At 41.8% G+C, this 24,363-nt stretch overlaps 1 protein-coding gene across 1 annotated transcript in view; it reads right to left on the reverse strand.

Annotated features, from left to right (window-relative positions):
* Positions 1-1,899: 1,899 nt before the first annotated feature.
* PDE11A (phosphodiesterase 11A) overlaps positions 1,900-24,363 on the reverse strand; it is a 163,192-nt gene continuing 140,728 nt past the window's right edge. The window contains exons 16-20 of the mRNA XM_035112278.3: positions 22,774-22,851; positions 19,524-19,587; positions 16,074-16,148; positions 14,714-14,797; positions 1,900-2,961 (exon numbers count right to left, since the gene is read on the reverse strand). Of these exons, the coding sequence (XP_034968169.3) occupies positions 2,785-2,961; positions 14,714-14,797; positions 16,074-16,148; positions 19,524-19,587; positions 22,774-22,851 (478 nt within the window). The 3' untranslated portion in view covers positions 1,900-2,784. The remainder of the gene's footprint in view (positions 2,962-14,713; positions 14,798-16,073; positions 16,149-19,523; positions 19,588-22,773; positions 22,852-24,363) is intronic.

Genomic DNA, 24,363 nt, shown 5'->3' on the forward strand with positions numbered 1-24,363 from the left:
CAATATACGGGTATGGTCCAAGAGGACAGAAAAGAAGTGGGATACCTGAGCCCTGTAATATAGGTCATACTGTTTTCTCCATCTGATCCAACAGCTGTTCCAAGTTATTAGAGGTCCTTCACACAAGTAGCCCTTTCCTTTCTCCCATATAACTGAATGGGCAGTATTCATTCCTATGGGTAAGTAGAATGCTGCAGCTGGTGATACATGCAGTTAGGGCAACTCCTCCCACCTTTTCTACAGTGGCCGGGCTGGCCCTCAATGAGAGCAAGTGCAGCGCGTCTTAGTGCAGAGAACACACAAGATGCACTGCCCCCTGCCATGTAGTTCAGGGTGAGTAGTTGCGGATGTGTCAAGGTTTTTTTGGGGGGGGGGCTTTTCCTGGTGTGCTATATAGCTCTTAGAGAGGGCTGACAGCCTCAAAACCTGAGCATTTACTATTATGCATGGACACAGGAAAAAGGATCCTCATTCCTTTGCTCTTCTGAAACATATAGTGTGTGTGTGTGTGTGTGTGTGTGTGTGTGTGTGTGTGTGTGTTAACTTTGTGGTGCAACCCCCCCCCATCTCTTCCTCCAGGATTCTTACTGTTAATAAGATTGAAAAGGGGAAATGGGGAGCAGAGAGGTCATTTCTCTCTCGTCTGCCGATTCCCATTCCTTTTTTTGTTTTGTGTTCAGCTGGCACTTGTGTCTCAGCTCCTGTGATGTGACCAAAGACTAACAGCTTGACAGTATACCTGTGTATTTTCGTTTCTGCTTCCCCCACTCTCCTCTTCATAGGTACAACGGCCATCTCCCATTCTGGAAATCCTGGAAACAGGTTCTTGTCAAGTGGTTTGTTTCCTTCCGAACCCCCCTCTCCCTTTTACAAAAATCTATACTTCTGAGTACTTAAGACAGTGCCATGTATACTACCATCCTGGGAGGGCGATAGCAACAGAAAGTACAGGCAGCCACCATTTTCCTACAGGAAAATCCCAGGTAGCCGTCAGTAATCCTGTCAGTTCAGATGTCCAAGCTGGCATGCTTAGAATGTGAGTTGTGTGGCTTTGTATGCAGGTAAGCTACCTGATCTCTTCAGTGAATACCCAGCTCACATAAATAAGAGTTGGGGTCTGGTCGTTTGGTGAAGCAATCACATGACACATTCTCCATGTGGTGAGCCAGATTCTCAACACATGTAACTGGTTGTATGAAATGAACCTGAACATACCATTTACAGGTAGGTAGCCGTGTTGGTCTGATGTAGTCAAAACAAAATTTTTAAAAATCCTTCCAGTAGCACCTTAGAGATCAACTAAGTTTGTCATAGGTATGAGCTTTTGTGTGCATGCACACTTCTTCAGATACCTGATATCTGAAGAAGTGTGCATGCACATGAAAGCTCATACCTATGACAAACTTAGTTGGTCTCTAAGGTGCTACTGGAAGGATTTTTTAAAATTTTGTTCTGAACATGCCATGTAATTCAAATGCTAACTAGGGAAGAGGTGTGATTCGGGAGCAGCAATGCCATTCCAGCAGTACTGAAATTTTGCTAAATATGATGTGCCTTAAATAAAAGGGCATTCATTTCCAGTGTAGGCAACTCCACTGATATATTTCGGTATTAAACATGATTCACACTGATTTCATACAATATGCAAAACTTTCACTGTATCCTCAGTACATGCAATTTTTGACTTGATTTCTGTTGGCTGCAATAATGGATTAGGCCAACATGTTATTGTTAAAAAAACTAAAACTAAAACCAACCTGGAAAAAGCAGAGGTAGTCATTGCTCCATTTGTGACATACTCCAGTGTCACACCAATCTTTAACAGTAATAGTCAAAGTTAATGTGATTCAGAAAATCTACTAGAAAGCCATGTTCATATCCTATAGTGCAAATTCTCTACCAGAAGGCAACAGATTTCATTTTTATTATGCAATTTTCATGAAATACCATTGGTTTTTTTCTTAGGGCGCAAAGCAGCTTTAAAAATGTTTAAAAGAAAATTCTAAAGGAACCCAAATTACCATGCAGAAATTTTACCTTTATAGAAGCTTCTGCCTGCAGAACAATTCAAACTGCATTGCTAGTACGAAAGTCTTAAGGAAGCCAGAACAGGTTGGTCTTTTTGAGTGTAATGAAGTTCATATCTCCTCTTCAATAGAGCAAAGACAGGCAGTTTTAAAAACCCTGATCAATCATTTGAAGCTTTGTTGTAAAAAAAGCACACACAACCAAAAAACCCTTCTGTAGAATAAATACAATGCAGGCTTCTCTGAACATTCAAGCACAATAAAAAGAAAAAGGATAACTATGAGAAGTGCAGGTAATAACTGGTTCATATCAGTAAATGCTGAATTAGTGCAAACCCAAGTTATTATTATAAACTATTCTCTCCCCCCCCCCCCGAGCACCTTGCAGATGCCTCAGTCATTTTTACAAAATTTCAGTCATGCTCTCTCTTAATTAAACTAAGCTGTAAGCTTCATTTACGCCAGTCCTTTATGACCATGTTTGTCAGCTTTCAAAACAGCAGCTTGAAATAAGCTGACCAAATGCAGGCTGCACCAAGCTGCTCATGTCACTGCAGATACCAACAGAATTGCAGATCCTCCCTTCAGACCAAGAGAAATTCCAGGAGAGAGAAAAGGCCTAAACCAGTTGTTTTCATTTGAATTAAGCATGTTCGTGACAAAGCATTTGTTTTGTTTGTTTTAAAATGACGCAACTAAGCTTTAAACAAGCCTTTCAGACACTTCCTATCCTAGCAGCAGGAAAACACGTGCAGACTTAATTTATAACCCCCCGAGACATAGCAAAGGTGGAAGAAGAGGACGACGAGGATGTGGCGGTGGTGCTGGTTGCCTGGGAATGCAGTCTTTTTTGGTGCAGCTCCTCCCACCTATTTCTATTGGCCACCACCGAATCCATCATAGGCTTCAGTTTCCCGTTCACTTTCACCAAAGCCTGGGAGAAAGCAGAAGAATAGGAGTCACAAATCACTGGATTATTAGATGCTCATTTCAGTCCACTGAAAATATAGAATCTTTGCTCAGTTCAGTATTCCCTGGAGCTCTATGAGATAGGTTCGCTTCTGGAACATTTTATGAGACATGGCGTATTTTTGCTGATATGTACTATTCTAGAATACAACTTTTGATGCAGGAGCAGGGAATCTCTGGCCCTACAAATGTTGTTGGACTCCCAATTCCCATTCCCCTTAGTTGGACTCCAGCACCATAAGCAAGACCACAGATTCCTCACTTCTGGTTTAGCAAGCCTGTGTCCACAAAGTAAAATGCAATCACCCACCCACCCCTTCATCCAGACAAGCAACAGGCATTATCTCAGTTCAAGCACTAGAGGTGGGTGAAGATATGGCCTGAGGAGGGTCCCAAGGGTTGTAAAGAGTAGCCTGGCTGCATTCTTCTGCTGGTCCTGAGGTTCTCCACTCCTACTATATGGGATCCTTGGAAGAAAAGGGGGCACAGGTGGCACTGCGGGTTAAACCACAGAGCCTAGGGCTTGCTGATCAGAAGGTCGGTGGTTCGAATCCCAGCGACGGGGTGAGCTCCAGTTGCTCGGTCCCAGCTCCTGCCAACCTAGCAGTTCGAAAGCACGTCAAAGTGCAAATAGATAAATAGGTACTGCTCCAAGCGGGAAGGTAAACGGCATTTCCGTGTGCTGCTCTGGTTTGCCAGAAGAGGCTTTGTCATGCTGGCCACATGTCCTGGAAGCTGTATGCTGGCTCCCTCGGCCAATAACGTGAGACGAGCGCCGCAACCCCAGAGTCGGTCACGACTGGACCTAATGGTCAGGGGTCCCTTGACCTTTAATGTGCTCTAATGGAAAGCAAGTTAAAATCATGCAAGTAAAGTAAACCACCTTGAGCAAAAATGTATCTGTGGAAAAAAGCATACAGTACATACATTCATAAACTGATTATGACCATGCCTTTTATCATTCATACATATAGTACATTTTTATGTATATTAAAAGAGCCTAGCAACTCAGGTGTGTTCAGATTAGCTAACAAGAATGAGGACACTTGCCAGCCTCAAATGCTCTTCCTTACTGCCTTAGGGTTATTAAAATTGAGTAAAATAAATTGAAGGGGATATTTCCATGGTCTTTGATTTTTCAGTCATAAGTAAAGTATAGGCAATTAATTCTATAGAATAGTGATAAAATATATAGTGTAATTAAAAAATACCATCATTTGTTATGCACATTAATCAGGTGACATTTGGACTAGAAAAACTCTGAAGGCTAGATTTTATGTATAGGGTATAAAATGCCTTTCTTCAGAGCCTGCTTTGATATTTAAGCCCTATTTGTACATTTTAATACACTTTGGCTTTGGGACACAGATTCACTCTTTTAATTAAACAGACTACTATAATTCCTATGGAAATTAGCCTTTTAAAAATAATTCAGCCACCAAAGCATTACTCTCAGACTTTCTGGATACAAAGTACACTATTTGGATTTTATATCTGCCTGAGATGTAATTAAAAACTCATTTGATTACTATATATCTTGGCTCTCTTTTACTTATTAAATCCTTGTAATCAATTTTCTTTTATGAAGCTTCTGGGAAATTATCTCAAAAGCAACACATTTCTCTCCCTCCCTGCAGATTCCTTGAACATTTACTAAATAACTTTCTTAGCACCTGTCCGTATCTGAATCAATCCGCCAATTTATTCCTGAGCTGCTCAGATCTTTTGGCTTCAGTACAACTGAGACTCTGTACCTTCAGCTCTTTGCATCGTGTGCCATTTTGTTGAATGCCAGTTGCTTAGTGCTGGCTTTGTGCAGCCTGTTTCTCTCTTAAGTCGTTCCCTTAAGGATTCTGATGGTTCAAAGTTGTTACCCAACCCCTACTCTAACAAAAATGTGACAAGTTTGAGCTTGGCTTGGTTTCCAAAATCTAACTGTTGCTGGATGATACCAAAGAAGTAAGTCATACTGAGGATCTTTTACGCAGACAGTGAATAATTACCATTGGCAAATAATTATTTTTCCTGACTGCAGCCGTTAACCAACACATGCAAATATCAGGGTAAGTCATTACAGGTAAGGCAGTTTTTGCACAAAAGCGCTTGTGGAAGAGAAAACTGGGGGATTTCATTGTAATATTCATACTTTATATTTGGTTGGTAGTTCATTTAAAAAATTCACGAGTGAAACTTCCTTTGGTATTATGAATGGTTATAGCTCTTCCATAAAAAGGAACCATTGTGGACTGGTTCACACAATACATTTAAAAGCAGTCTGTTCGGTGTGGACAAATGTGAAGCATGAACTGGGTACATGAAGTCTTTAGGGTCATGAATCAGAAACATATTTGGGAAGCTACTCTTGGAGGATCCTGAGGAAGCTAATATAGTCCAAGATTCACGAGAACCTCGTTCCTGGGCCATCTCAGGAAGCATAAGGCGGCAAAAATGGTACGGTGAATCAGGCCAAAGCTGCATCTGGTCCACCATCCTGGTCCTAAGGTATATGCTTCTGGAGAGCCCACAAGCAGGGCAAGGAGTCAGCAGCTCTCCCAGGAACCCGTGTTATACTGAATCAGCTCATAGGTTCATCTAGCTTGGCACTGACGGGCAGTGGCTTTCCAGAGTTTCAGACAGGAGCTTTCCCAGCCCTACCTGTAGAATCCAGGGATTTAAATGGGAACCTTTTACTTACAAATTATGTGCTCTACCACTGAGCTACCGGTATTAAGTACTCCCTCATTGTTGTTCCCTGGCAACAGGGATTCAGAGGCTTAGCTATCACGGCTGCTGATAGACTATCCTTCATGCATTTGTCTAATCCCCTTTTAATGCCATCCTATCAGTGGCCATTACTACACATTGTCAAGCCAATTCCACAAATCAGGCGCATAAAGAAATACTTTACAGTGGTACCTCGGTTTACAAACGCTTCAGGTTACAAACTCTGCTAACCCAGAAATAGTACCTCCGGTTAAGAACTTTGCTTCAGGATGAGAGCAGAAATCGTGCTCCCTCCTGCAACTTCAGCCCATCTAGTCCTGCCTTCTTCTGAGGCAGCAGAGGGGAAATCTGTGTATGCACTGCACTTTTAAAGCATAGCACATGACTTCCCCTCAAATAATCCTGGGAATTGTAGCTTAATGGTTTTAGGAGGCAATGAGAGAGTTCCTCACAATAGTTCCTATTTCCCAACATCTGTTAACAAAATAGAATCCTTAAGATTCTTTGAGGTGAATTCATATGCTGTAAATGAGCTTGTCCCCCCCCCCCCTGTTCTAAGTAACAAGCCCTTCGGATATTTGAATGGTGTTATCACATTCTTTCTCAGTCTTCTCTAGGTTACTGGCAAGTACACCCTTCAATCTGTCATTATAGGACTTGTTTACAAAACTTCTGACCATCTTCATTGGCTTCCAATTTGTCTGCATAAATGTATAGCACTCAGTAGTGGACACAGTATTCCAGATGAGATCTTACGAATGCAGAATAAAGTATTATACATCCTGCAATTTAAGAGCTATTTTACCCAACAGTGTTAAGACACCTGTAACTTAAGAGCTTTATAAATCAAGCATCTCTCATTGCCTCCTAAAACCAGTTCCAAACTGGTTCAGAGAACAGTGTGTCACCCAGTGAATTACAAGCAGAACTTTCTGCTGCAATGTAGATTTTTCTTCAGGGCTCCCATCCAAATATTGACCAGTTCAGACTCGCCTGTTTAATTCATGAGCTTTGACAAGATAACAGCACACAGTCGTCTTTCTGCAGATCTAACACTTGTAAAGTGTGTATGTGCAATAAGACCATATAAATTTTGTTTTATTACTGAGCAGAATATCAGAAAGCTACAAGCCACCACAGTCACACTGCTCAGTAACCCACTGGGTTCTAATTAATCATTTTTACTGAGGCAATTGAAAGAGATCCTGGTGACTAGAGGAACTCAAAGGGGACAAAAGGTGTGAGCATGTGAAACTCCTGCAGAGGTTAATAGAGTCAAAACTGGACTGCAGCATGTGTTTTGCTGACTAGGTTATTCTATAGAATATATGGGGAATCATTTCCCCTCCTAAGGACCCTGGAACTTTCTCAGTTCAGATAAATTATGAGCTTTTTTTAAAGGGCCACTATAAGGATGGAAGTAAGTTACAAGAAACCTGGGGTTGCCACCAAAAAATGTAAGTTCTAGGTAGAGTTACCCCTTCTTGCTCTGTAGCTCTTTCTCTCTCTCTGCATGTAGTACAAAAGAAGGTTGGAGACTATCCTCAAAAACAAAAATGAGCAAGTGCTTATATATCACTATGAAAAAGAGGGGGGAAAGCAACCTGGTTACCTATAATAGTTATGGGAATGAGATCCAAAAATGTGCCAGAATTAAAGCAACCAAATTCCCTGTTGCTAAAAGTTAAATCACTGAAGAGCACCGTCTACTGAAATATGTACCCGGGTCATGAGGCGCCATGTTTGTGAGTCAAATATTTTGTTGCTCCATAATAACTTCATTAAAATTGAGAACCTGGTCTGCAAAGAGTGGCTGCTTCAGATTAATGCATAGTCAGCAATCTTTAAGCCATTCCTATGCAAGTAGCCCTAGCAAAGATAGCTTGAGAATTGCAACCATAGGCTTCTGTTTGCTCCTGCAATTCACCATATCCAAAGAGAGTTGGGCAAAACACGAGATGACTAACCATTTACTTCCACACAGCAATCAATACTTGCTGCCTTGCTGTTAAACAGATTTTGAAAATCTCTTCAGTCCATATCAGTCTCTTTTCCTTAGTTAGTTCTTTAGATTTACCCTCAGCTGGGAATTTGCCATCCAGATGTAAGCTGTGATTCCGGTTTGTTCAACACTTACTGCAAGCATTCAATCCATCATCATTTCTAGCCCTTTTCTGAGGCAATAGAGTTTCCTCTTTGTCTTTCTTGTAAACTGAGTAGCTGTTAAATTATCCATTAATCTTCTTTCAGATCCGCTGCAAGTTTTTTTGTTTTGTTTTTTGAACGGAGGGTTTACTTCATCGGCCATCTTTTCAAACACATTTCCCAGCTTCTCAGTCTGCCTCCTCAGGTTCTAAATAGGCACCTTTCCCTCTCAGTTCATTTCTACATATTGCTCAGCTAATTGTCACCTCTTACTTGCCTTTTCACTAAATGAAAACATCCCAATTGCTACACCCTTTTGTCAACCTATTATTCCAACCTATACAATCATACCTTGGATCTCAAATGCCTTGGCTCCCAAACAAATCAGCTCCCGAACGATCGAAACCCGGAAGTGAGTGTTCCGGTTTCAGAATGTTCTTTTGGAACCTGAATGTCCAACATGGGCTTCCGTGACTTCCAATTGGCTGCAGGAGCTTTTGGAAGTTGAATGGACTTTTGGAATGGGTTCCGTTCAACTTCCAAGGTACAACTGTATTATGCTTTGGAGCTGAAGTCATTATCCAGCAGTTCTGTCCTGTGGCCCGTACCGGCTATGCAAACCATTTCCACTCTTCTGAAACAGAAAAGAACCTCAACATTCATGTAACAAAACAAATCCATCATGGGGGTGGGAAACTTAATGTAACTTAAAAGGTAAAACCAATATATGAGATAGATGCATGATATGCAAAGCAAGATATGTCAAGCCTTTCTTTGTTGCAATTGTAATTATTTGTCGTTAGGCGGGTCAATTATAAATGGAATGTAATTAATGAAATGTAATAGCGATGTTTATTTTTGTATTATTGTAACTATTTGTTTTATTACTGTGGAATTTCCAAAAGAAAGCATTTGTAAAAATTAAAAGAAAAAGAAAAAATAATAAGTTGCATTATTGAAATAAATGCACTTTTCGATGATATTCCAATTTTCCGAGTTTCACCTGTATAGTCTCATCAACTATCAGGCTCACCAGATTTAAAACCAACTTTCAAATCCACTGTTCAATTGCATACGTCACTGGCAACCAGAGAAACTTAACAAACTTTCTCTTATAACCCTGTTACCCTCTTGGGACATACATGAGGTAGTTCAAACTGTTTGCTTTGATTGGTATTAAAGAAATCTTGAAGTAATCAAGGTTGCCCCAGATCTGGCCAGGCATGGTTGCCTCTTTTTGGAGCTCCACCCCCTATCTTGGTTGATGTCACTTCCAGGAGACAGAAAGATCTTGATGCCACCGTTCACATGTAGTTCCTGGAGGTGCATGCATTTTCCAGGCCCGTGGGAACTGCTTATGAAGATATGTGAAAAGTTGATTATCAAGAGTTCCATTTGTAATGCTTAAGCTTTGTATCTTCTGTCACAGGCGTCTTTCACGTCCTGTTTGCTAAGGAATGCTCCTCTTCAGCTTCTTCAGATATTGAACAACTGGCACAAGTGATTGTGGAGGGCACAGAAGTGCAATCAGCATCCAAGGCAAAATGTATTTGCTGCACTATGTTGCCTACTGCCCGTTTGGTTCACAGCAGGACATTTACCACCCCCAAGCATTTTGCTTTTCGTTGAGCATATTGTGAATAAATTAGAGGACTTGTTACAACTGCTGTGTTCCGTTGGCATTACCCAACAGAGTCATTTAATTACAGGGTCACACATAATCTATTGCTTAATGATGACAAGCTAGAGAGGACATCAAAACGTTTTTGCTAGCTGCTGAGGCCCTTATGCATGCCCTTTTGTTTGTGTTCCAAGTATATCGTATTTGAATGTTTCCGAGGACTTTCATTTTCCTTCTGTGTTTTGATGTACGAAGTACTAAGAAGACATATAGTGACAAATGTAACCTGACCCTGGAGGGTTGAGATGAAGCAATGCCAATTCCTTTACCCTTTGTACTGCATTCACGGGGATTTAAGAAGGCTCTTTCAAATCCTTGAAAGGAGCATCCCATCTGGAATTCCAAAAAGAGAACAGAGCACTTACAGAAGCAAAGATGCTCTGGGTGTCTCCCACAAAAACACTTCCTGCTCACATTCTTACTCAGGCAAGGGCAGAGTGCTTGGCCTCCGACCTCTGTATCCTTCCATCTCATGGGGTTGCCGTCTCTGCTTAACAACGCAGAATGGTAATAGGTTGGGATTCTTTTTAGCCTCTTTTGTTATCTTCCATTTCTCATAAGAAGACTCCTGTCCCTTGTGTGTGAAGCGCTTCGTTATAACTGAATTTTAGAGAAAATCAAAACAGCTATAAAGATGCCCCTTTGACTATGTGCAAACAAACAGACTGCTTTGATTTGTGTTGTTTAGGGCCAAACAGGTGCAAAGTGAGGGGGCGACACACTTGATTTGCTGCAGAGAAGCAGTGGGTTTGGACAAGGTGCTTAACCCTCTTCTTTCTGCTTGCTCCTTTCCCCCTGCAAACCTACCACCACCACTGCAATTCTTGCCACATTTCGGGTTCAACGTATATCTACCTCATCACAGGGACAAGTGACTGGGCACAAAGTTGTAGAGGAATGAAACAGAGAGCGAGAAAGGTTAAGCACCTCTTCCACCCACTTGTTCTCTGCATGCTGTGGCCTTCCCTGTTGCTTTGCAGCTGTTTGGCAATAACCCATGTTCTCAGACTTCGATTGATCACTGAATTTGGGCCTTTCCTTACTGCACTGATCTGGCACCTTCTATATAATCAACTTTATGTTCAAGGCAGATCAAGAAGACACAAAAATATCCACATTTTAGACACTCATCATTTTAAGCATAAAAACAATGCACACATTTCCTCCAAAGTCTTACAAAGGAGGAGCTGATCCTATCCAACAGAAAAAGCAAAGACTTTTTAGCAAATGAAGGTAACGACAAGAAAAAACAAGCTGAGAATAAACTAGTAAGTATTGGAACCATAATTCCCATGTATATTCCATGTGTGACATTTTGGACTGTAACTATAACATACTGGAGCACATTGAAATGAATGCTTCTCTTCCAGTTGCATGCATTTCCCAGTTCTGTAAGAAAATCCTTGTTACCAAATGATGAATTTGAAACCATATTTGTTTGATAAGCGACTTGCCAGAATGGAAGGACTCCTAACTGATGTTATTTCACAAACTGTGTAGAGTTTTGTGGTACCTTAAAGACTTAACACATTTATTATGGCATAACATTTTATGGACTTGAGTTCAATTCATCAGATGCATGTAGTGCTATTCTGAGATGGCAGGTATATATCTACACAGGTAGAGGGGGGAAACGGAAGCATTGCAAAGAGAAAATTAAATGAAAAAAACCCGAGTGACAACATATGTAAAATAATTACTGCAACAAACTAGCATAAATTATTTCAATTTTAGCTGTCTCAGTTTCGTGTAACACAATCTTAAGCAGGGGTCAGCAAACTTTTTTGGGAGGGGGCTGGTTCGCCGTCCCCCAGCCCTAGTGGCGGGCCAGACTGTGCACACGGTGGAGGGGGCTTCTCTCTCTCTCCCTCTCTCTCTCCCCCAGCCCCTCCCCCTGCCTACCTCCTCCTCTGCCTGCAGTTGGGAGCCGGTGGTGGCGGCGGCGGCGCCTCCTCTCCTTTTTGGGCCAGCTTTCCTGGGCGGGCGGCGCAGGGCCAGCAGGTATGCCAAGCTCCAGCCCACAGCACGGCCATGGGGAGAGGCGGACAGGGAGGATTCCTATCAAAGCCCCACCCCCTTCCTCCGCAGGACAGGGAGAAGCCAGGAAGAAAGAGGGAGGATAAAAAAAAATCGCAAAAAATGGCACCCCCCCAAAAAATTGGGGGGAAATGGCGATCGTGCCGATTGCAGAACCGTTCACGGGCTGGATCCAGAGCGCAATTGGGCCTGATCTGGCCCACAGGCCTTAGTTTGCTGACCCCTGATCTTAAGCATAGCTACCAAGTTCAACTTAATCCAATGGATTTGTTTCCAAGCAAGTCTGCTTAAATCTACTGCATTGTCCTAGTCATTTGTTTTTAAAGGACAACACATTCTGAAAGCAGTATGTAGCAGAAATATACCCCATATTTGTATCTCCGCAAAAAAAACACGGGGGTACGAGAAAAGAGAGGCTGGCCAGGAACAATGCAGGATTAGGAACAACAACTAATCAAGTAATGTATAAAATAATAAAGTAATGTGTGTAGGTGATCAACTACTTTAAAAAATAAGCATACATCCCTATACCATTGTGCTACTTTACAACACGTAGCTGGAAATATCACATTGTGCATTATCAGTCAAGCAAAATATGCAGGGATGACATCAGGATTTGAGGCAAGTTATAAAACAAATTACAGAGAGGGAGAGCACAACATACAGCTGTTCTCTTAATGGGATGTGCAGACAGAGAGACAGACTGGGATGATTTTGGGGGAGTGCAGTGGGGGGAGCCCCGTTCTGCTAGCAGGAGCCTTTGCACTGGCTCCCACTTGTGGAACTCCTTAGTTGCATGTGGCTCATTGTACCTTGAATGCATGTTTGCTTGTTTTTAATAGTGACTGTGAGCAAGCTTGAGCAGCACTGGGACTGCAGCAGGTGGGGAGGCATGGTTTAACCCGGCCTTTCCCTACCTTGGGTCCCCATATGTTGTTGAACTACAACTCCCATCATCCCTGCCCATGCATGAGCAGGGGTGATGGGAGTTGTAGTCCAACCCAAACCCTTCCCTTGCTATGGTCCTGATGTAAATCTCCCCTCAAGCTGCTACTTGGGACTAATGGCAGCACCAATGGGAGCATCCTTTCTGATGCAAATAGCAGCTGGAGAAGTTGTTCACCTGGACCATGGCAGCAGGAAAATAATTAAACTCTCCCTGTCTACCTTCTGCAGTCCCTATGGTGCTCAGGCTTCCCTGCAGCTGCTACTAACATTTTTAAACACACACACAAACACACACACACAAACACAATATTTTGTGTGTGACCTTACTACATTTGTTGTAATATGTGGTGTCATTAATAGTGTCAAAGATGAGGCATAATTGATAATAAGCACTCTAGAAACTAAGGAAGGAATGGCGCCAGATAACAGAACAGCAGAGAAAGCTGTTCTCTGGTAGTAAATGCCTTTATACTGTCAGCAGGCACGCAAATATCCAAGTATTTATCTGCTAATGGGAGAGAGGGAGGAAAAGAAAGAAGGACCATAGATTTTGCACAAGCACAACATGCTATGCTACTGTAACTATTACATTCTGTGTTTAGACAAGTTATTACCATTAAAAGTAGGATTTGTGTGGAGGAGGGAAGAATCCCAGTGGAGATGTCTTGATCATGATGTCCTAACTTAGGCTTCTTAACCATGCATAAATGGGATTTACAGTGCCTCTATGCATCATTGATGCAATGGCTGCCCTGGAAATTAAGACTCAGCTTTATATTCCAGGGAGCATCTCACTCAGTGTGAGACTGTGACATCTAGTTCTCTGTTTACCCCTAAGGCTGGTATGGCATTAACTTCAAGTTCTGACAATGGAAAGAAAGAAAGAGTGCCGGGGGGGGGGGGGGAGAGAGAGAAGGAAGAGAGAGAAGTGAAAGAGAGACGGACGGACGGACGGAAGGAAGGAAGGAAGGAAGGAAGGAAGGAAGGAAAAAGAAAAGCTGAGCCTCTGTTGCCCAGATAACTCCTGCAAGTTTGGAGCTAAGTGATGCTCTTAGTGTTCCTATTCAGCCCTCTCACACAGCCCTCCTGAGATGCTTTTCTTGCCCAGCCTGCTTACAAATAAATTCTGGCTCTAACAAATCAATTATTCTGGTTTAATAAACAATGGTTTTCTTAAATTTCCCCCCTCCTAACTTCTTCCTGAATTTATCTAAAATGTGGCATCCATTTTTAATAATATGTTTATTACAACTTTATTCAGTGCCTAATTGTCATTTGATCTGAAGCTACCAGTTATAATTGTATTAAACTTATAAGGATGAGCCATACGTTATAAAGCCAAGTCAGCTGAACGTTAAGTCAACAGGGTACAGTGAGGGTCTAAATGGGGAGAGCTCAATAGTGAAGGACTTCCATATGAACCACTGAAATCTCTCTCTCTCTCTCTCTCTCTCTGTGTGTGTGTGTGTGTGTGTGTGTGTCCATCCACACCAAACATGTCAGAGAGTCCCCTTATCCATATAAATGGGTGCCTGCAGTGGGGGCTTTGTGCTTCCTGCTTTAAACAGCAGCTCTTCTGTGATGCATTTGAGAACTGTCTGAGATAGTCACCAAGTTTCAGCAGCAATTCTATAACTGGCATGCATGGAGCTCCTGTTTTGAATAACCCTGCAACCTTTGGACCAGAGCTAATATGTGCAAAAGGTCTTTAAAGCATTAAATGTGCAGATGAGGGAGCCAGGGATAGGTGGGTTACTTGGCATGAGTGTAGCCCAGGTGTGTGCAGGTGAGGGCAGCTGCCTCCCCTAAATCAAGTAAATAAATAAAAATACTTAACTCACTGACCAATTGCGTCACAGATAACTTGGTTCTGCCCCACCCAACATAATGCTTGCCCCCCCCCCCCTAATAAATCCTGGCTACGTCCATGTTACTTGGCTATTTTATTTCTCTTCCTTACTGACAGAGGATAGAGATTTGGGCCTCATAGGCACACATTTAGTTTACGACATTAGAAACGCTCCGGCCTCTTTCCCTGCCCTGCGGAATGAGCGAGCCCTCATGAAGATCGAAAGGTCGAAACCTCCTGCAAAGCTGTTACATAACATCTCCCTTCTCCCTTCTGCAGAGAGGCAGGGCTCAGCCAGCCTTCCACCTCTGCAGCAGCGGTATGTAAAATTACCTGATAGAGAGGCGTGCAGATGCTATCAATCCACTCCAGCTGCAATCGAGGCAGTTCATCTTTCCTGTTCCGATCAAAAATGGCCTGAATTGAAAGAGCGGGAGGGAATGTGAGGTTGAGAGTGGAGGGATATGTCATGGTTTATTACTCTGCAGTATTTTACAGATGTTGCTTCATATCCCAACGCTTTGGATCCAGGATCAAATTGGTACAAACTGAATGCTTTTGAAAACCATAATCAATCTATATGAACACTTTCCTATCTTTTGTCTACGATGAAAAACAAACCATTTATTCTCTGGCCCTGTTTACAGCATATGTAAGTTTAATTTATTTGACTGTTATGCCATGTAATTCCTTAACATCAAACAAATCTACCATATTGTTGGCAGCATTCATGTTGCAGGTGGAAGAGAGGAGGAGGAGGACAATGATAAAGACATGCAACTACCCCCCCCCAACTTCTCTTCTTTCTCTTGGGAGGAAAATGTGCACTGCAAGTCTATACATGTCACTGAATTCAAGGGGCATTGCTTCCAGTTAGAGATGGGGGAGAAATTCCGTTTGGTTCACTACCTAGGTAATTCTCACTTTCTGGAATACTACACAGCTATCCTTCACAATTCACACTCCTCCAAATTTTGCAGTGCACTTTTCCAGGCAAAAAGAGCATTTATTATGGGAAATGGTGCATTAAAATGCACATAAATAGTGAAAAGAACATGTAAATATCCATTTTATTATGGGAAATGGCATGCAAAAATCTGTATATTAGGAAAAATGCTGATGAATTTTCATTAGGACTTTAAAAAAAGCAAAGGAGAACTAAACTTAAAGATTGGAAAAATGAGAAACCGAGAGAAACTGAAATTGAGAGGTCCATCAGTACTCCCAGGTAAGTGAGTTTAGGACTGAAGCCTTAGTGAATGATCAGTATGGGCTGCATTTCTCAAGAAAATGTGTCATTATGGGACAGAGAATCTATTTAGAAAACTGAAACTGTTTCCTCTTCCTTTGTTTTATTCACTGGGAATGTTTCTCCTAGGCCCAGTAGCACGCACCTTAGAGACCAACTAAGTTTGTCATTGGTATGAGCTTTCATGTGCATGCACACTTCTTCAGATGCCAATTTTTTGTAAGGGATCCCATTTATTATGCAGCTCAACTCAGCTGTCTCTCAAGACCCAAGAAAAGTACTAATTAATCAATTAATTTTTTTACACTCTGTGGTTTTAATTGCTATATACTTGTGTGTCTTTTCACATTTGTATTTTAACATCAACAACACAGCAACAAAAACAAATTTCTTACAGTATGTTCTCATTTTTACAATGAACTCTAAAATGAGTGATGAACTTACAGAAGGAGTGAGTTTGAGCTCAGATCTCTCTCTGTCTCCTTGTTCAAAGAACTCACTTGTTACCAGTTCGGCAACCTAAAACAAATAGGAAATAATCAGTTAGGATTTCCTATACTATTTGTTAACAAATTTCCTGAGTGAAACCCAGAAGAACATGCCAAATTTTAAATATATGGTTGTCTGCAGCCTTTGCTGACTCAGAGCTGAAGTATTTTAATACAGTGGTACCTTGGTTCTCGAACAGCTTAGTTGACAAACAAATCGGCTCCTGGACGCCGCAAACCCGGAAGTAAGTGTTTCGGTTTTGCAAACATTTTTCGGAAGCCAAACATCTGACGTGGCATCTGCTTGAGTGCAGGAAGCTCCTGCAGCCAATCGGAAGCTGCACCTTGCTTTTTGAATGGTTTCAGGAGTCGAATGGACTTCTGGAACAGATTCAGTTTGAGAATCAAGGTACCACTGTAGTTTAAAAGCTACTCATCATTAACCAATAAGTACCAACAGAATAGGCACCCAAATAATTTTAAGGTTGTTGGGATTATATACCAGGTACAGAGGTTTTGGGTGGAACTGGCACACCCATGTACCAGGGGAATCTGGCTGTTAACTCTAGCTTCTCTGCTTGTTGCTTCAACTCTGTACATTTCTGATCCATTTAACTTCTGAAATACAGGTTTCACTTCTGTCTTCTGCTCTGAACCACTTAACACTACAATTTGCATGGATTTAACAGACTGGAGCTAGTCTTCCTTAACTGCATTTGGAGAATGATAATTGAAACAGGAATGCAAAAATTGGTACTACTTACAGGTGCCGCGTAATACCCATTCTGCATTTTTAAGAACCTGTGTGGCAGCACCTGAACTTGGGAACTCCCTGCCCATTGAGATCAAGAAGGCACTTTCACTGTACTGTACTGTACTCTTTTCGGTGCCTGCTAAAAATGTTAAGACAAACCTACCCAGGTGCTTAGAAGGTTGAGGCAATTTTAATCTGTTTTAGTATCTGAACTACTTTTGTAGGTTTTAAAGAATGGTTGTGAATTTCTTGATTTTATTTTATCTTTTTGTAAACCGCTTTGAGGTGTCTTTGGTGTGTGTGTTTTTAACAATCAAGCAGCGTATAAATTTTATGGGATAAAATAAATAAACGGCACCAAGCTCTAACTGGATAAATAAATGTCATTTTGAAAACATGTGTTCATAACCTGGTGGTGGCTGAATATAAGCTTAGCCACAGAACTCAAAACAAAGTGTTTCCTTTTTCTACCACTGCCATGTGATGTATGCATGGAGTCACTTCACAGATAAGCCCCTCACGAAACTTCCCCCCCCCCCCCGAGGGCTGGGTGTTTTGGGGGAATCATAGCTAAGTGGGAGAGCACGTTCTTTCCATGCAAAAGTTCCCAGATTCAACCCCCAGGATCTTCAGGCAGAACTAGTTAAAACTGCTCTCTGAAATCCTGGAAAGCTGTTGCCAGTCAGAGCAGGCAAATGGAGCTTGCCACCTTTGCAAAAGAAGCTTCCTCAAATATTTAATTGGGGGGGGGGCAAAGGCCCCTAGGCCCCTAGGAGTTGGCTGCTATGCCTAGGACAATTCAAGAAAGCAAAATATTTTTTTTTCTTGTTTTCCTCCTCTAAAAACTAGGTGTGTCCTATGGTCAGGTGCGTTCTATGGAGTGAAAAATACGGTGTGTGTGTGTGTGCATGTATATATATATATATATATATATATATATATATATATATATATATGTGTGTGTGTGTGTGTGTGTGTGTGTGTGTGTGTGTATAATATTCTACTTCAGAGTCAGCTACATATATCTTGGTTGTACACGAACATCTAATTACAAGAAGAGATTAAGAATGTTTCAACACTTTTGTAATGTTTTATCTACTTCATTGATTTAATTTGCCTTCAGAAAGGGTTAGGTTATAAATCTAATTGAAATAAAGCTAAGGATACATATGAGTAACTTCTGGAAATATGCAATGTTCTTCTGCAAAGTTAATCCTAATTGGGATTTTCAGGTGGTGTTTCTACAACAATATGCTTTTAAAAAAACAAAAAACAAAACCCGAATGTAGTATCATTTTCTAAAAATCTAGGGATGCAGACAGCAAGGGATGTTGGCCCCTTGGCTATTGATGTTCTCTCTGTTCCTAATGTGTGCACAATTGCACACTATGTGTTGAAAATTGTATTGGAGATCATATACTATCTGAAATGGCGAGTAGCATAATTTAATGGTTTTCTAGCTTATACGATCAGTACTATCCGAAGCCATCATCCTATGGAGAACACATTGCCTAATGGTCAGCTTTCAGGCCTTCCCCCTTGCCAGGTGCCCCCCCTTTTCCAACATGTGGGCTGAGTACATACACCATACATTTAAATCACATTTCTGGAAACTGTAGTTTATCCCTTACAGAGCTACAATTCCCAGCACCCTAAACACACTACTCAGGATGCTTTGAATGTACAACACATATGGAGCTAAATCTTGATTATAAGAATGTCAACGTTAATGAGAAATGAAGTACAGTAAATACAATCCTGGAAAGTGGGTATTTGAAAATGGGTTCTTTTTCAAAGACATCGGGTATTATTCAATGAAGTTTTACTAATAATCAACGCACTGAAATTAATGCACATGACTACAATAAGTTAGGTCAATTAATTGCAATGGGTGTACTCTGAGTTAAATGTCACTCAATGCTATATTCTGGAGAGAGAGAACACGACACTCCTGGGCAGGCAGTAGGTATTTCTCCTCTGTGATATCAACCATTTGACATTAATATCAATAAGCTATATATCAATGAGGATTTTAGATGGCATGGATTAAATTACAAGTCTCTTTTAGAGTTGGAAGCTAATCAAATTATAAAGATGAGTGAGGGGATGCCCTGGAAATGAATACATGGAACCTTTTACAAACGTTTGTTCAGGCCCAAATGTTCTTTTTAAATCTATTTTTATATTTAAAAATATTAAAAAATATTGCCAACTGTGTGCAAAGCTTTCTAGGTATCTATTTCCCCAAACAGTCGAGTTTTGAAGCTCTCCTCCAATGATCCACACTTAGCATTTTGCCTTCAACATTTTGTGGTAAGAAGGTGGTTCAGGAGTTGTCGAACAAAATAGGAAAACGTCCCCTCTTACATTCCTGTGATTTTATATGCAGTGGAAGAGTTAATCTTGTGGCTCTGATGATGGAATCAGAGGTGTTCTTCAGACACCTTAGAAAGACTCAGTGCTATCAAATAAACATGAACAACGAAAACATTGGGCAACAGGACCATGCCCAGCAGAAAATCTGTGTTATTTTAAAACACAGCAATGCTGCTGCAAATTGATTGCATATTTGGCCCCTTCTATGTCAGGTTCCTGGGAAAACAGTTGCATCAGTACCTCCTCTTCCTTGCCCTGCTATTAATCATGACTTGCCTGTCTTGAAATCTCCCACGGTTTGGTCGCAGCTCCAAGGTCACAGGCTGTCATTAGCATTGATCTGAAAAACAGAAATGAACAATACAAGATGAACAAACCTTTTGTTGCTTTCCTAAACAAATGTGCCTCGGCTACATAACTTGTTTTAAACACAGAATTAGCAACTTTTTCCCTTAGAGAAGGGACAGCACATCTCTGAATCTCAAGAGTCAGCGCCGTTTTTAATGCCATTAGATATAGCAGAGCTAATGCATTATAGATCATCAGATAATGAATTTTCAATGCTATCCATTGAGTGCTACAAAAGAAACATGTATCACCACGGACTAACTACTAATTTTGCTGCACTTTGACTAATAAAGTAATATTTATAATATACAGGGCAGCTGGGGTTCTGCCATGATGTAAGAAAAGGAGTTATTACACAATAAATACAGATTGGGCTAATCTATTTGCCTACTTATAAGTGACTACCGTGGTAAGAGAAAAGCTATAACCATGAGAGGCATTCCAGACACTGTTTAAGCAGTTTCTACGGTTCATCTGCAATAAAAACCCCAAGATTTACAGTAAGGACTACACTGTTTCACTGTAGTTTAATACCTGGCTACAATTATGTTTTATAAGTGTTGGGAGAAAGGAACTATTCAGCTGGAGAAAGCATTTATGTACAGGACATGATGCAGATAAAACTATGAGGAAGCTCAAATGAAGAACAAGGACAGTGGAAATAAAAGATGTGGCATATATACTGCCCCGGCTCTAAAATTGGGAATGAGTGAAATGATATGGAAAAACAGGAAACGACCCATGCCTCCACTAAAACACAAGGATCATTCCCATCACATGAATAGCTCCATTCATAAACGGCATGTGTGCCTACAGGAGAAAGCTCCCGGGATGTTTCTTTGCTCTTTCACAAAAGTTTCTTGGTGGATGTAGAGGTTGTGGTGAACTGTGCAAGGATGCCCTTGGGAGTGGTAGATCTGATGGGGCGGATGTAGAGAGCAGAGATGTGTGCACGGTGGGAGGAGGGGGGGCATGTGTGTGCAGCAGACACTGTGGGCGGCACAAGACCTGCCTGTGACAACAGCTACACATAACACTAGAGAACATCAGGGCTGTCCTTTCAGCTATACAGTGGTACCTCCGGTTGCGGACGGGATCCATTCTGGAGCTTCAGTCGGATCCTGAGGTTTCTGCAACTGGAGGGACTGTTTCTGCGCATGCACATGTGGCGGTAGAGCTCTTTTGCGCATGCGAAACCCAGAAAAAAACTTCTGGGTTTGCCGCATACATATCCTGTAGGATACGTAACCGGAGGTGAACATAAGTACGGTAGAGGTATCACTGTACAAAGGACTTGACACACAGAGGGGGGGGTTGGCAGAAAAAATGGGTGGCCCACTCGCTGATGCCTCTGGCAGTGCTCATCCCTTCCCACAGGGTACCCCGGAGTGAATGGAATCCTCTACTAAAAAAACCCCAGGTTGCCCACCTGCAGCTTTGCTAAATGTTAATTGTCGATACCTGTAACAAAAGAGCTGCTTCGCATGGCAGCAATTTTGGGCAAAAACTAGATGGGCAAGGAAGGAATGCTTAACCCATCTGCCTCCCACCCCCCTTTTTACTGCAGCTCCCCACCTATGCCACTGCCCGCCCGCCCCACCCCATGGAGTGCAGCTTTGTGAAGGTAAAGTATGTGTCTAGAATGCTATGGGGGTGGAATGAGAGGGAACTGCAGCAGAAAAACAAGGGGTGGGAAAAGATTAAGGTGCCCACTCTACTCTGCTGCTGGAAAGGGGCAAATCGGCAAATCCTGTTTTCTCTCTCATTTTTCCAATCTTCTTCTTAACACCATTTTGATTTATTTATTTTTAAGTCTTCATGGCTTTACCAGCATTTTAGTGAGAATTTATCTTAATATAACGTTTTAATGTTAACTTTCCCTAATATAATGCAGTTTTGCAATGCCATTTTCCCTAACACAACACATTTTAATGTGTTATTTCCACCAATATATGCATTTATGGACACTTAACATATGAATTTTAGCACACATTACTTGGGCTGCAGAACTGTGTTGCAAAATTCACTGGAGTGCGAATTTTCAAGGATAGCTGTGATTCGGTTTGCATATTGCTTCAAGACATACACATTTCTGTAAATGTCTCTTTAAAGGTGAAATGAAATGAATTTCTCCTGCTGCTACTCAACTTGTCACCCTGAGGCAGCTTTTCTGCAACAAAAGTGGCCATGGACCAACATCTTGGGCAGGCCCTAGTTTGATTTCCAAGAGCTTGTTCATGTTATGCTGCTATATGGTATACATATTCGTAATGTTCTGGTTGCTCTTCCCAGGGTAAGTCTGTCGTGTGACATAGTCATTCTGTGGGCTGAAGAATGCATCATATTTACCAGGGAGAATCATTCTGCAGCAGACAGTAAATAGTTGAATTTTCCTTGACTTTTGAATGGGAGAAACCAAACCGCATGCAAGGTAAGTGGCAGACCTCCCCGGCTCCAGCTAAGGATCTTATAAATGTGAGAGCGGTGTGTGAGAGGGAGCAATAGAATCAGGTTTTGCTTCAGTGAGACAGATAAATTGCAGCCTGAGAAAGATGGAGAGTAAGTATGCTTCAAGCTAAAAAAAGAAGAAGAAACTGTGGTTGTTGGTTTCCTTACTGGACATCTGACACGAGGCAGTAGATTTGCTGCTTTTAGGGTTGCTATGCTTTCTGCCGCTACCTATATCTGATTTGTATATTCGTAAATAAACCCAAATATTGCAAAAATGTCACAAGCCTGCTGTCATCTATCTTTCCAAAGGAAACCAAACTGGGTAGGCACAGTCCCTGGAAAATCTAATCACTCAGAAGAGGAAAGCATAACAGTACTTGTACAAAAATTGTGCACCACAGTAATCATGGAAATCATATTAAGAGTCTCCACACTCTTGCCCAGGGCCGCTAGGGACATCTGGCAGAGGTTAAAGACTCAGTGTGATGACAGCAATCTCCATGGTGATTTAAGCATTACATCCTGGTGAGGGATCGCTAGTCTTGGAGAGACCCTTTTGGCCAATAGCTGTGCAGATCCCAAGCCAGGAAGCAGTGTTGCTGGCTAGCTCTGAACTTCCAGATGCCTGTAAAGTATATGGTCCTCCGTTGCTGCAGATAGTCTAGTTTCCCAAAACGATCTTGTTAAACAAATGTGCTGCATACCCAACCCCAGAGGCCTCACTTACCGAAATATCTCCCGCTGGCTCTTAACATTCCAGTTGTAGTCACCTTTGTTGACAAGTTCAAAAAACTCAGTCCTCCTCCTACAGCAAAATGTATCAGTGGAAGGAAACAAGAACATTTATAAGACTTTGTTGTAATGCTTTCAATGGAATTTTGTGTGAGAACATTGTGCTTCCTGAACCTGTAAGGTTCTTCAGAAACCACTGAATTGGTCCTCTCCTCTTATTCCCATCAATACAGGTAGCAAAAGACCTGGGGAAAAGCTTTCCTCTGCTCCAGCATATTTTTTTAAAAATTGTACAATCATACAGCTTAGTTCTCGAACGTTTTGGCTCCAAACGCCACAAACCTGGAAGTGACTGTTCTGGTTTGTGAACTATTTTTGGAAGCTGAACGTCCAATGGGGAATCTGGAACAGATTCCGTATGACTTCCAAGGTACAACTGTAGTTGCAGGATGAGTTCTTACAGCAGTTCATCAATGTCATAGTCTCCTGATTGTACACTAGCAACAAGGATATAATTATGGAAAATTATTACTCTAAAGAATGAAGTATATTTAATAAATATTCATGTTTTAGAAATATATGAAGTTGCCCAACTTTCCAAAGTGATATAATCTTCCCTGGCCCTTAGTCAAGTGCTATACAATCACGGACAATCAGAGCCCTGCCCACCTATAAATCTCACTGCATGGTGTTGGGCCACAAAGGGTTGATGAGGATAAAACAGCATAGCCCTATGTGTGTGTCTCTCACTGAGCTTCTTGGACAGAGGGTGGGATACAAAGGAAATGATAAATAAGTATATAATTATGAAAATACTTGGCATGTTGGCTTCTCGCAATGAGGGAACTGCCAGAAAGCCCTTGGCACTGGATCTCAGTGTCTGGGCAGAACGATGGAGGTGGAGACGCTCCTTTAGGTATACTGGACCGAGGCCATTTAGGGCTTTAAAGGTCAGCACCAACACTTGGAATTGTGCTCGGAAACATACTGGGAGCCAATGTAGATCTTTCAAGACCAGTGTTATGCGGTCTCGGCGGCCGCTCCCAGTCACCAGTCTAGCTGCCGCATTCTGGATTAGTTGTAGTTTCCGGGTCACCTTCAAAGGTGTAGAGCGCATTGCAGTAGTCCAAGCAGGAGATAACTAGAGCATGCACCACTCTGGCGAGACAGTCCGTAGGCAGGTAGGGTCTCATCCTGCATACCAGATGGAGCTGATAGACAGCTGCCTGGGACACAGAATTGACCTGTGCCTCCATGGACAGCTGTGAGTCCAAAATGACTCCCAGGCTGCGCACCTGGTCCTTCAGGGGCACAGTTACCCCATTCAGGACCAGGGATGACTTTTGGACATCACAATGTGTTAAGCCATGTAACTAACTGAAAGACCGCATCACAGACAGGATCTGAAATCTTGATATTTCATTAACTGTGCTTGACATAGGATCTCATCACATTTGGAATAGTTTGGCTGCCACTATCTCATGCTGCTCGCAATTATGGCTACAATTTCCACCCTTGTGTCTATAATGGTGGTTATACATACACCAAAATGGGGTTGGTGCCACCAGTATGGTCCATTACAAAA

Source organism: Zootoca vivipara, chromosome 1, assembly GCF_965207765.1.
Source record: "Zootoca vivipara chromosome 1, rZooViv2.hap1.1, whole genome shotgun sequence".
In the NCBI taxonomy this organism is placed as follows: domain Eukaryota; kingdom Metazoa; phylum Chordata; class Lepidosauria; order Squamata; family Lacertidae; genus Zootoca; species Zootoca vivipara.